Source organism: Atheta coriaria, unplaced genomic scaffold (genome assembly GCF_025399875.1).
Source record: "Atheta coriaria isolate IRGN ID8LTWV9N9 unplaced genomic scaffold, Caltech_Dcor_3.1 hic_scaffold_16_pilon, whole genome shotgun sequence".
NCBI classification, from domain to species: Eukaryota; Metazoa; Arthropoda; class Insecta; order Coleoptera; family Staphylinidae; genus Dalotia; species Dalotia coriaria.
This window is the reverse complement of record NW_027045458.1, coordinates 213,078-225,809: the sequence shown is the minus strand read 5'-3', so window position 1 is coordinate 225,809 and position 12,732 is coordinate 213,078. Positions and strand designations below refer to the sequence as shown.

General features: G+C 38.2%; 1 protein-coding gene across 1 annotated transcript in view; it reads left to right on the top strand.

The window, feature by feature from the left end:
* Window positions 1-4,861: 4,861 nt before the first annotated feature.
* LOC135802193 (low-density lipoprotein receptor-related protein 2-like) overlaps window positions 4,862-12,732 on the top strand; it is a 58,960-nt gene continuing 51,089 nt past the window's right edge. The window contains 1 exon segment of the mRNA XM_065315735.1: window positions 4,862-5,302. Within this exon segment, the coding sequence (XP_065171807.1) occupies window positions 5,188-5,302 (115 nt within the window). The 5' untranslated portion in view covers window positions 4,862-5,187.

Below are 12,732 nucleotides of genomic sequence, written 5' to 3'. Positions count from 1 at the left end.
CAAATTTTGGGCATTTTTAAGGAAAGAAAATAATTTTAAGGCTCCCGTGCGTCAAAAACACTTTTTACTTCAGATACGTAATGCTTTTCTGACAGATTTTAGTCGACATAACCTATAAAATCTAAATTATGTTGTAGGTTAACGATAAAATAATGTTTGTAAAACCAGTACTGAAATATGGTTATTTTAAATGGAATCTTACAAAATATTTCAAATTTCACATCAAAATAACATGCATTTCTAAATTTATACGCCACAGAGTAGAGTAACTGCCGGAAATCGAAGATAAAATTTGCAAGATCGCAAAATGGAGATATTCCGCAATAAATTGGCAATCGCAGCCGGCGATATTGCGCACCCACAGTCTGTGTTTGCATCTTGAATTTACTTACCTATACCCATTACCGTATGTCGTATGTAGGCGGCCATTACGCACTGACCGTACCGTTATTATCGACGACAAAGTCAACATGCCTCTAATGAAGCAAAATTCAATTGGCAACAAGCAACATAATGCTTGTTTGCATTTGCAAAATAATTTTTCTACCGGAAGCGATTTATTTTTTGATAATTTCGTTGTTATTACAAATAAATTTTTTGGGAACAAATATCCGATTGAATAAAATAGGTAAACAGGTAAGTACCAACAGCATAAATAGCTGTTTATGTTGTTTGGTAGTTATGTAATGCAAATAACCGACAGTCATTGGCGTGTAATCATTGAAAAAAAAAAGTAAAATTGGCACAGGTAACGACATGTAATTTAATTACACACATGACTGACAAAAACAAATACCTAAGCGAGAAAAAAAATTTAAAAGTAAAAAAAATCCATTTTGCTTAAAAACTAAGTTAATTTGTTTTTAATTACCTAAATTCGTGCCGAATGAGACTGTTTCTAAAAAATTGTTCAAAACACGTTTAAGTATCAAAAGTGAAAAAGTAAAATTTTTATATTTTGCAGACGTTAATAAAACTTGATTTTATTGCTTGCTATATTCATATTTACTGCTCTACTTAGTCATGTGTTGTCGAAACCATCCGAATTATTAAAATCGTTTGTCGTTTACATTTCCCATTTTACATTTTAATGCTAATGCGAATGTGTGTGTATTAATTATGTATTGTTCATGTACGTGATGAATGCGTGCCCGATAAAATGTTGGCGCGGCGCGTGAAAATTGCATTATTGCACTCGGATCAGCCCGAAACATTGAATAAGTAATGGTAATGGTATAAATCACACCTTTTGTTGTGTTAATCTCACAACTGATAAAATTATCAGCGAAAATATTAAACCGCGACATAAGTACGAGACAAAATGTCGCATTAAAAATACAATTTATTTTATTCGCATTTTATTACTGCGTGTGTGTGTGATATAGGGAAATACCACAAATGAGACTTTTGCCCACTGGCCGATGATTCAATTGCGCACTGAGACATGTTGAGAATATTCTGGTACACGAATTCGCCCACACACGTAGGTGTACAATATACACGGTGCACGCAGATGAGAGCTGCATCGCCATCATTCGCAGCGCAATTACGCTGCCGTTATGAACGGGTTATGGGCCGGTGGCTTCGCGGCTCCGCAATCGATAGTAATTCGCGCGCTCGATTTTAATTGCGTTAATTTTACGCCCTCCGCTTCGCAGCATCGACAAACCGAAATTGGTTACGTTGCTATAATGCGCCACATTCTACTATATTTAATTAATGCTTCAAGCAGTTTATTTTATATTAAATAGGTTTTAATAGAAACGCAATAAGATGGCAAATTGCTTGTTGTTGAGGCGCCATGGTTTATTTCTAGAATAAGCGGAAATTGCATCATTTATAGGTTTTAGGTGTGTAAAATGGGTATTATTGGCACGTAAAAATGTTAGTTTTCAATGAAAGTATTTTATTCTGGAAAAAATGAGAATTTATGATTATTTATGTAAAAAAGAAACATTTTACACACTTGTCCGACAATGTAAAACGTATATAAATTGTATTTTCTCTATTTAAACATTAGAACGTGTGATATAACATAACTTTTTGCACCCTTGAGGTTCTAAAACATTAATTTTAACATCTTGAAACTACACAATCTGTGTTTTTTTTTTCTTTTCTACAGTTGATAATAAAATTAAAATTTATATGTGAGTTGACAAAAAAAATTCTTATATAAGCAGTCCGTGCGCTCGCAAAAAATTAAACAATTATTGCACGGACTTTAATTAGAAATGGCGAATCGCGCATTATACGCCGCTAATGACGGATCGCTGCGGACGCACGGACGTACTGAGAACGCTCGCGTAATTACCGATTCAATAACGACTGGTACCGGCGAGTACGGCGTAAACAAATGTCTACAGGTTCACAACATGTAAATAAACATTTACAAACACATAATAATTTACAAATTTAATAACTTATTAATTTTATTATTCTGTTTGTTTAAAATCCTCCGTCATCTGATTGTACAACTTCATTATTGGCTGTAAAATTAATAATTATTCGCGGAATAAGTTTGATTGGGTTTTGAATCACGCGTGCGACATTTCTGGACAATCATTGTTTAGCGATAATTGTTATCGCAAGTGTGCAGTAATACAATACAAAATGGTGGAATTTATCGGCGTAGTTTAGATGCCGGTAAGCGCGAAAGAATTTCATGCATAAACTAATCACGAATGGTGTTGATTTTTGTCAAGTATTGAAGTGTAAACATGATAAAAGTTATAAACATTTGTTGTGTATAATTAGACAGGCATGTATTTAACGGGTTAAAAATTTCCACGGTTTTGAAACACAAAAAGTACTTTAAACACGGACTAACGCACTTTAGTCACGGGTTTTAGTCACGGGGTAGAACTTGCGCATTTTGAAGATTTAAAATGTAAAAGTTCAATTATTAACGTGGAAATAGAGTTTTTTACGCACTCGTGCGCAAATATTGCACTTTACACACTCAATTTGGATTTTATTGAATTTACTTTCGATATAGGTACTTTTATAAAATTAATTCCGTTGAAATTTATGTAAGCCAATTGAGGAAATTACCACCATTTTCCAAAATACACCATGCCGAGTCTCCCGGGGTGGCTCCTCCTTAATGAAATTTTGCAATTTCGATTTTCAACTCGTTCATAATACGCGAAATATAATATATCCGCGCACGAATGTATAGTAATATGAGAAATTTCTAATTAAGAGCGTTCGCTCGTTTGCGCGCGCTTGCGAACTCCTTGACGTCGGCGTTCGTGCGCTCATAGCACAGGACCAACGGATCCGAAATCCCCCGATTTCGGATTAAATTAATTTCGCAATTTTGTTACTGCAATAACTCTACCTCGAACCGTCATTACGCGCATGGGTGCTCACACCCTTAAAAAATGATTCCCAGCTCGCCTCATGGCTGATATTAGTTTTCAATGCGACTTTATTCATCATAACCTCACATTACTTACAAATATCATTTGGCAGACTATGACAGATGATACACGTATAATTGGTGGCCTAACCTTACAATAATTCCATTTAATCGTGAATCGTAAATTTTAATAACAAGTTGAGGGAAACTATTGGCGCTATAGCGGGGAAACGAGAACCAAATGAAATAGAATCACGTCGGCACGTCGCGTTTTAACAACGCACACTTTATGACTGTGCGCGTTTTATGCTCGGAGCTCTTTTCCGGGTTCATCTCGTGACGGCTCCTGCGAGAAAACGCTCCCGTTTAAGTTTTCTACTAAAAATGCAGTAAAGTGCAACGATACCGACGAGCAAATTTTTAACAGACATAAACGATGCGGAATTGTAGTCTGGCTGCGTATATCGAAGCGCAATTATGACACAAACCAGACTGATGATCGTTTCATGACAAATTAGGTACAAATTATTGCATCTTTAGACGCGATCAGTGATAATCTGTCTGAGCCACTGTCTACAGGACAGGTAAATGCAGGTATTATGATGGAATTCATTTAAATTTTAGGGAAAATGTATTTATTTTTAATTGGTGGGCAGGGAAGCATTTTTTGAATATTTTTAACGCAAAAATCAAATCATAGAAATTTCCCAACATTTAAATTTTATTTTAGTAAAATGTTTTTATTGTTTGATTTACGTTTTGTCATTTTTGACAATATAAACAACAAAAAACGTTTGCTCTATTATTCATCATATTTGTTTATTTTATTTAGGTATAAGTTTTATGTTTGGTAAAAATATAAAACAGATAAAGAAATAATGACCATGAGAAATAAATCAAATCATTCTCACTGAGATTACTCTATTCATTAGTAACTCATCAATATAATTAAACTTGTTAATTTGATATTCAAGTTTAGTAAAATTGTAAAGTTTAGCAGATTGCAGAGATTTTTGATGTGTTGGGAATACTTTATGCTCTATAACTCGAAAGTTGTTAAAGTTCCGAACTTTATGCGCAATTCAAACACATCGCAATGCGAAGGTTGATCGTTTGATGTCAACGCCGAAGTCGGTAGCTGCACTACCTGCCCAGGTGCTACAAAAACTAAAAAAAATAAAGAAAAGTTCACCTGAATGACTGTGCTGGAAGCACACAGGTCTAGTCTAGTTGCATTCACACATGCATCATACAAAGTGTGTGCGGAAATGGTCGAAGGTGTAAAAATATACCGAGTGTTGTAATTAAACCAGATGATGATGCATGATGCGAAATACGAAATAAATGTTTATTTGAGTGTTGCGCGTTTGACGAACGATGGAAGCGGAATGTACGACTCGGCCGAAGTGGTCGCGCGGGTAGAGGGGGCGGCGGCGCGCAAGTGGTCGCGCGCGGCGCGCGCTCAGGTAGCGGCGGAGAATGCGGTTAGTGCGCGAGCGACCGCGGTGCCGAAGAGATCGCGCTCATCTTATTCTCTCTTCTCTCGTGCGCCACCCGAATCCGCTCTTCACTCCAGTGTGACGAGTTGAAAACTTTTACGTCTAATCATTTATTTCGACGCGCATTTGTTGGATATTTAAATACGAAATAAATTCAGTGTGTTACAATCTCAATGTGTTTAAGAACGGATATGATGTGAGATGAATTTACTATGATCAAATTTTAAGTTGTTGGACTTCAAAGTGTGTGAGAGTGTGTGTATTTTGTGTGTTGTTGAGTGAGGTACAAGGAATACACGCAGTGGTGTTTGAACACCGGTGCGCACAATGGGGTGTTCGCGGCGGACGCCGGCCGCCTCCGCCGCCGTCGCCGCCGTCATCGCGACGCTGCTCGTCGCGTGGAGCGGCGTGTGCGTGGACGCCGACGTTCGTATATCACCAGGTAAACGCCGTACTAAATCAACACACTTTTGTTATTCGGTATCAAAACATAAACACGACCTTCAAAATTCTGGTTTTATATCTTATCACGTATATAAAACTAAAATAAAGAATACTAGCAATACAATAATATAATGCGAAGTGGATTATTTCGTTTGGAAATATTCCACGTGGCATGACACGGGCACACCTCCTTCGCTTCTTCTCTTCTTCGCCGGCGTCGAGGTCGTGATGGATCGCGGCGCGTCGTTAAAAATCGTAAAAGACTTCTTCTAAGCCTGGGCTTAGAAGCGCCATCCACGTTACGACTCCGGGCCTCCGCATCAACGTGTTGCGCTTCTTCTACTTCCACTTCTTTGCCTTTTCAAAACCTGTTCCTGTCTCTTTACAACGCTCAACTGAAATATCTACCGTGTTTTCTTAATCATATCACGCGTATTTATTTATGCATACATGGCGTAATATTACAATTGATTAGATTATCGCATATCAGTTTTGTCTTCTTGCTTGTTTTGTTGGTTTGGTAACATTGAGTTGAAGAGTAAAGCCGGTGCACGGTGCGCGATCGACGAATGGTTGCGGTAATGAGGCGAATAACCTTTTAATATATGCCCGGAGCGACGAAACGATGCGAGAAGCCGACGCGGCGAAGGAGTCGCACAGCCGAGGAAGGGTTAGCTAATTACGGCCGTTCTTCGGCGCACGCAATGCGCGCACGCTCTCCTCAACACACGACTTTATGATACCGCGCGCGGGTTTCAAGATTTAGTTCAACTAACGGTGCATTGCTTTTGCCTTCTCTTCGGCGACTCAGCCGGAGTGCTACCATAGAAACATACATTTTTTTTCGCTCTTCGGAAGTGGAAAATGTAAAAAACGAGTATTGTCTTAGTCTCTTCGACGCAAAAGACGTTTTGTCAATAAATTTTAGGTTAAATCATCACGAATTACGTAGTTAATTAAAATTCTTGACAAGTTTTAACTTGGGAATTCATTCAAATATTCCGAAAACTTTGACGCGTTTACAAATCTTATAAAATCCTCTGAAAATTAGCATTTCACGACTTCCAAAAATTTATATATCCGAAATGAGCCTTTTAAAATGTAAATATATTTCTCATAAATTTTATCCGCGTAGTAAAAATGATGTTATTTGAGAATCTAATTAATTTTATGTATAAAATTTGAGGTTATAGTGAATATAATTATATTATATGCATTTTCATGCAATTAATAGTCTAGTTTACATGCGCGTCAGTAAATATATTACAATTTTAAAGTCAATGACATTAAAAACGCTTTTTATGATTGCAGTCGTTGCGAATTTACTTGTTTGCACTGGTGATTGATGCGTTTGTTGCAATATTAGCATTTTTTAAAGCAAAATCAACGATTTGTTGGAAACTGCAACGCATTCACTATTAACTGTATTTTTTGTGCGTTTAAAATTGCGAATTTTGCTCTTTTTAAATGTCTACATGGACAATCATTAATTATCTAGTGAATAATTTTAATTTATTTAATTTAATGCGAATTGTTTGTCATTTAGAGTGGTAAACGTAGTAAAATGCATGTGTAATAAGCAATAAATTCCAGTTTTTCGTTTTCACACTTGGTTTATTTGCGAATTTCATCCGCGTCAGCATTAAATGGTTGTTGCATTGGAATGTTGCGCGCTGGAAATTGGTGTGTTTTTTTTTGTGTTTCTATGTATAAAATCCACTCTCAACATTTGAACGGTTTTGCGGGACGGATCGCAAACCGGTGCGCACAATCAGCTCGCGAATAATAAATGGAGTGCAACGTCGGGACTAATGGAGAACGCACACAAATGTGCGCAAACGTGCAAAATTGTTCGCTAACGCACGCAAACTGCTTACAACGCGAACAACTAAATCATGCAAAACTTACACCTGAGGAGTTGCCCGCCCGAACATTTGCAAGCAATATTGAGTACCTACATAGGTACTTGAAAATTTAGATTATACTACGCGGTGGAAAAATATTTGAGTATGAAACGTAAATTTCGCGCAATTTCTATCTGGGGCTTCTTTGGCGTTGCGCGCTGCGCCAATAACGCGATGCCATAACGATCAGCCGCATTGCATAAAATATCCCGCCTGCCGCCACCGCCTTCGCACACGTAAGTGGAGTAGTCCGGCTCCCGCTCCACCCGCACGTAGTAGTAGTTCACAGTTTATAGCCGCGTTTTGCATTATATTAAAGTGCGCTTACATTCGACATCAGACGCAGGTGATGTGATACGCGGGTGGATAAAAATCGAATTTTCATCTCGGAATTCAATTAGTATATTGTTTATTAAATATTAAAAACTAGTTTTACTGGTGACCTGTGTCGTTTTTGGTAAAAATGTAATTAATGCATCAATTTTATGAATTAGATTTGCAATATTTTATTTAAAAAATGACGAATTGCTAATAATGCACTTTAACGCCATCTCTGATTTAATTGTTTAGTTATAACTATGATTGAATCTCTAAAACAAGTTTCAACCCATTTTCAACACCTTTCAAGTAATAATTTTTGATATTTTAATAGTTATTCTGCTATTCTGGTTTGAATGAATCCAAAAAATCATGGTTTGTCAAAATCTGGCCAATGATTCTTGAGATATAAATGTTGTAACTAACTTTGCCATTGTTTAGTGAGAAAAAAAAAAGGTTTCTTCTGTTAATTTATAGTTTTCATTAGTAATTGGTCATAATATGACTTTTACACACTAGTTCATAAAGTATTTGCGACTGCTTATAACCAAATAACCAAACTTTTACCTTTTTTTCTTAATTTATTGTTATTTAATTGTTATTTTTCTTATATTGCGTGTATCAAGACATAAAATCACGAATTTTGCACTCACTGTATAACATTTCTTTTCTATTATTGTTTAGCGGTGTGTTTTATGCGTCCGTTTGTTTTGACTGCTTAGAAAAGTAGAATTTTACGACCTCCTTGCAATCAAATGATTCACAGTCTCGATTGCTACGCAATTGCTTGACACGTTCCTGATTGACCTTTGCGCTGCAACGATCTTGCCTCCGTCGCAAATACACAACAAACGCCTTTTTCTTCAATTTTGACCTCCAGTTTGGCGTAGTTTTTCTGATGTAGTCGGCATGTCGTGTGCCTTGGCACGACTCGGCCGAGAGGAAGCTCATAAAATATCAATTTACGCTCGCGCCGCGCCGTGCTTCATTAGCCGGCCGTCATTTTCTCTTTAATAGTGTTTAATAACGCCTAATCACGCGCCGAGAAATCACGTCGGAATTGACATAAATTATGCGCCGCATACAAGTACCACACCGTCGTGTTGTCTCCTGGTTTCACGTTAATGACATTGAAAGTTTTCATGAGTCATTGGTGAATACATACATTATACAACCGGAGCGCCATCTGCATTCAGGTAGTTATCGTTTTGTTGTAGATATTAAATGTACAGTTACAAGTTGCGGTGTGCAATACCCGCTTGGAAATCATTTCTGCGGTTCGGCTGCACTCGGCAGGCTTAAATTGAATCATCGCCACCTCTGAAACGTCTACGTATTTAATTAACTCGTTTCCTCTTCGTTTTGTGTGTGTCGCGCGCGCCCGCGTCCATCGTCTTTTATAAACGCAAGCTTTTATTATTCTCTACACTGCATGTTGCCATAAAAACGTATAATATTATTACAATTTCATGCCGTTAGATGGCGGTGGTTGTAAAGTAAAACTTCCACTATTCGCAAATTGCGTTTATTTTTATTTTGTGTTTGTTTTGATTACGGAGACAGTTTGTTTAACCGTGCTTGATATTCCGGCGAGGAGCAGTGTAAGGACTGTAAGGGATCCCCTCTCTTAATTAAATGCACTTGACGCTAATTAAAACACACAAACGAAACGGACGCTCATACTACCCACCCTTAACTTGGGCATGGGGCTGTGCGAGGTACGACTTTACGTCTTTCGTCTTCGACGCATAACGAAGTTGCCTGATGGTGGTGGTAGTGGTGGATGGGGTCGTGTTGCAGGCGAGTAAACGCCATGCCAGACGGATCCAAACGACGACGCGCTTCGGAAGTTTAATTTATTTAATTAGTTATTACATTATTTCCTTCGTGTCGCAAAGAGTGGCTGGATACAAACGAGCGGCGGGTTTGGAATTACCGACGCAGTAAATTATAAATAAATAACAATGAAAATAATCAACTCGAGCGCCATCTATCGCTGCATAGCGGGAAAAAGTTTTCGAGGATGTTCTGCAATTGTAATGCAATTCTAGGCGAGATTAATGTGGCGCGCCGGAAGTTGGATGATGATGACTGGTGTTTTTCTTTCGTTTCCTCGCCTGTGTCTAGTCAGCTGGCGCCGCCAGCGCGGTTATAGTTCTTCGCGAATGTAATGTAATGCCGTCTGCCTTCATTAATTATGTGCATTACGCGCCCGTATCAATCATAAAGAAGATGAGCTAAGCTAACTATATAGGTGGGATGGTTTTTAGTGTGTGTCTGTCTGTTTTGTCGTTTGGCTGTGCTAATAGCGATGCGTCAGCATTAGCACAAGACGCATTGGGCTCTCCGCCAAATTGCAAAAGTGGTATAAAGCATGATTAAGCGAAATCAATTAATGTGGCGGTAGGATAACCATCACATCCTCTACTATCTTCTCTTCTGTTTTCATCCTGCGCCCGGGATCTGATGAAGTCTTCATGTACATTATTCCATTCTGGCACCTTTCAGTCTTGTGTTATACTAGTACAACTTTGCGGCGGCGTGGAATTCCTTCCGTGCGAACGGGTTTATTTCATGTTTTTGATCTAACAGTAGTGTGATAGTGCGTAGAGTTGAAGGAGCAAAGGCTGAATTAGTGGAGTCGGTTGGAGTTGATAAATGGTGCGGGTTGCCGGTAGTCCGGGTGTTGCGGGTGGAGTTGCCGGATGATAAATGTCGCTTCGGGAGGATAGCGTGCGGATACGCAGTAAAAGATAGTTTCGGGCGCGTCTTACTTATGAAGATGACTCGGCCGAATTGCGGGAAGGCAGTTATACGACGACCTACGACGTTCCGCAGCTCTCTTCATGCAGCAACCCTTTAATGCTTTGTGTTAACGCAGAACGAGAATCGTGCCGAATTTAATCGTAATCGTCAAGGCGGAGCTCCCGGAACCGGAGCCATTACAATTATTTCGTCGTAAAATAATTTACTCCCGTCGAAATAATTAACGTGCACGAGATATGCTCGAGCGATGTAAATTTCCTGCAAATTGGGATTTAACATCTAACTTTGCAAATAAATTCATTACGCATATATTCATATCTCTCCACATCTACAAATCTTTGGATATAGAAAATTTAATTTTATTGCTTTTTTTGCGTTTTGTGGATAGGAAGGGTTTAATAATTCATGGTGCACATTCGCGTTTATGGTTGAATTTTCTCACTTTGTGAGTTTTTCATCGTTTTCGCCCGTTTTTTAGGAAACGAGCGCGCAGTTTTTTTTTATCGTTTCTTAACTTTAGTTGCAAGTTTATTTTTATCTATTTTTTGTACTTTTATGCGTTCTTTTCGCTTTGTGATGCTTCTTTGATGGCGAGATACGCAGTACGTTTGGGGAAAATTTTCCTTGGAGGATTTTTCAAAAGTATAAAATGCGCGGAAGTAAAATAAAAATATTCACATATTTTCTTTTAGTAAGGTATACGTGGAACTATATTTTTTATTTTGTGGGTTTATAAAAATTTAACTGTTTATTTGATTAAAAAATACCAAACACAGAATAATTTTCTAAAATAAAAAAAGGCGATTTTTGTTTGGGTTAATGTTGCGGGATAGTTTGAGAAAACTATTATATCATTAGCAGGAAGTTTTCTAGTCGCTGACCGTGTTTTTCGGGCAATTAAACTGAACTTTTTAGTTTTTGCGGTTTTAAAAGCTACAAAATTTACGAGAACTTCGAAGTAATAGGTTTTAACGGTTTGTGGAAAATAAATCATTAAAACACCACCAAATACGTCGAAATATATTCTTATATTCTCACATTTTATTAGCAATACATAAAAAGTGGCTTAAAACATAAACAACTTGTACGAGTATTCGAAATATGTTTACATATCGTTTATGCGCTTTCATCTCTTGCCATCGCGCTCGCATAATGTGATTGCATCAAATGTGAATCAGCGTCTTATATCGCTGGGGCGCTGAGTGTAGACGCGCGCGCGTAATAACAACGCATTTACTTACTCTCTGCATGAAAGCGCTGCGAACGCAAGCGCCGAATCAAATTGCAATTTGGATGAGCGAATGTGCGGCGCTGAGTAACTAACTAAAAGTTTTGCTTCGGAATACTTTTAAGGGCCGCGTCATTCCGCCGAGGGCGTGCGGAATATGACAGCTAACGAGTGCAACTTGTGTTACGCGCTCGTTACATGTTAATCAACTGTCTGCACAATACCTGCGTGCATTCAAATTACTTTTAATTAAAAAAATTGTTTATTTTAACAAAACAGGTTATTTTAGTATTTTTGAGGTTAAAATCTTCATAGTCACAATGAGTGGTTTCTTTACGGTCAAGGTTAAGGCAAGTTACCACACTGACCGGTTGGCGCAGTGTAAAATCCGCGTTCTTACATCATTACGAGATTTACATTCATCGCATTTCACGGTAATTAACTTTAAAGCGCGCTTCAAGTCAATTCAACTTGCTCGACAATGCTCGACAAAAAATGACACTAATGTAGTTTTAGTACCTACCGCGCCATTTCAAGTAATTTTTCTGTTTATTTTTGTAAATTTAAAATTCTGGATGTAGAAATTGATATTTCACAGCGTAATTGAATTGCTCGTAAATTATGCAAGAGACCCGCCGACCGCCGAGATTGTATGCAGCGCTGGTTGTCGTTGAGGGAGTGTGTATTATACGAATCGATTCCCCGAAGACACCCGTCACGCGCCGTCATTATTTCCGTTTGCCAGAGCATCTTCGTTCATTCATTTCGCGTTTTCGTCAGCGCGCCGCTCATTTATTCCTATCAGCTCTTCACTTCATTCTCGATTTCGCTCCATATCACTTTGCATCGTTAATGACGGATTTACATGAGCACCAACTGTTCAAAACGCATATTTACATCGACTTCCGGTGGTAACCTATCAAAACTCACCAAAGAAGATAATATTACTGCAATTCCGCAGCGATCGGGGTTATGGTGTTTGTTTTATTACATTCACGTGTTTTAATTGTGTTTTATAATTTTCTATTTGGAATTTATAAACATGTCGGTTTGTGTTGTGGTAGATGCGTCGTTAGAAAATGGTTTGCAAGCGATTTGCTGTCCGCATTTCCTTTTGTTCCTTCTCACTTCGGTTATAAATATTCATGTGCGGTCCGAGTCCGAATGAAAATGCCGCATTTCCATATTTGTCCCAGCCACGAGCCTCACGAG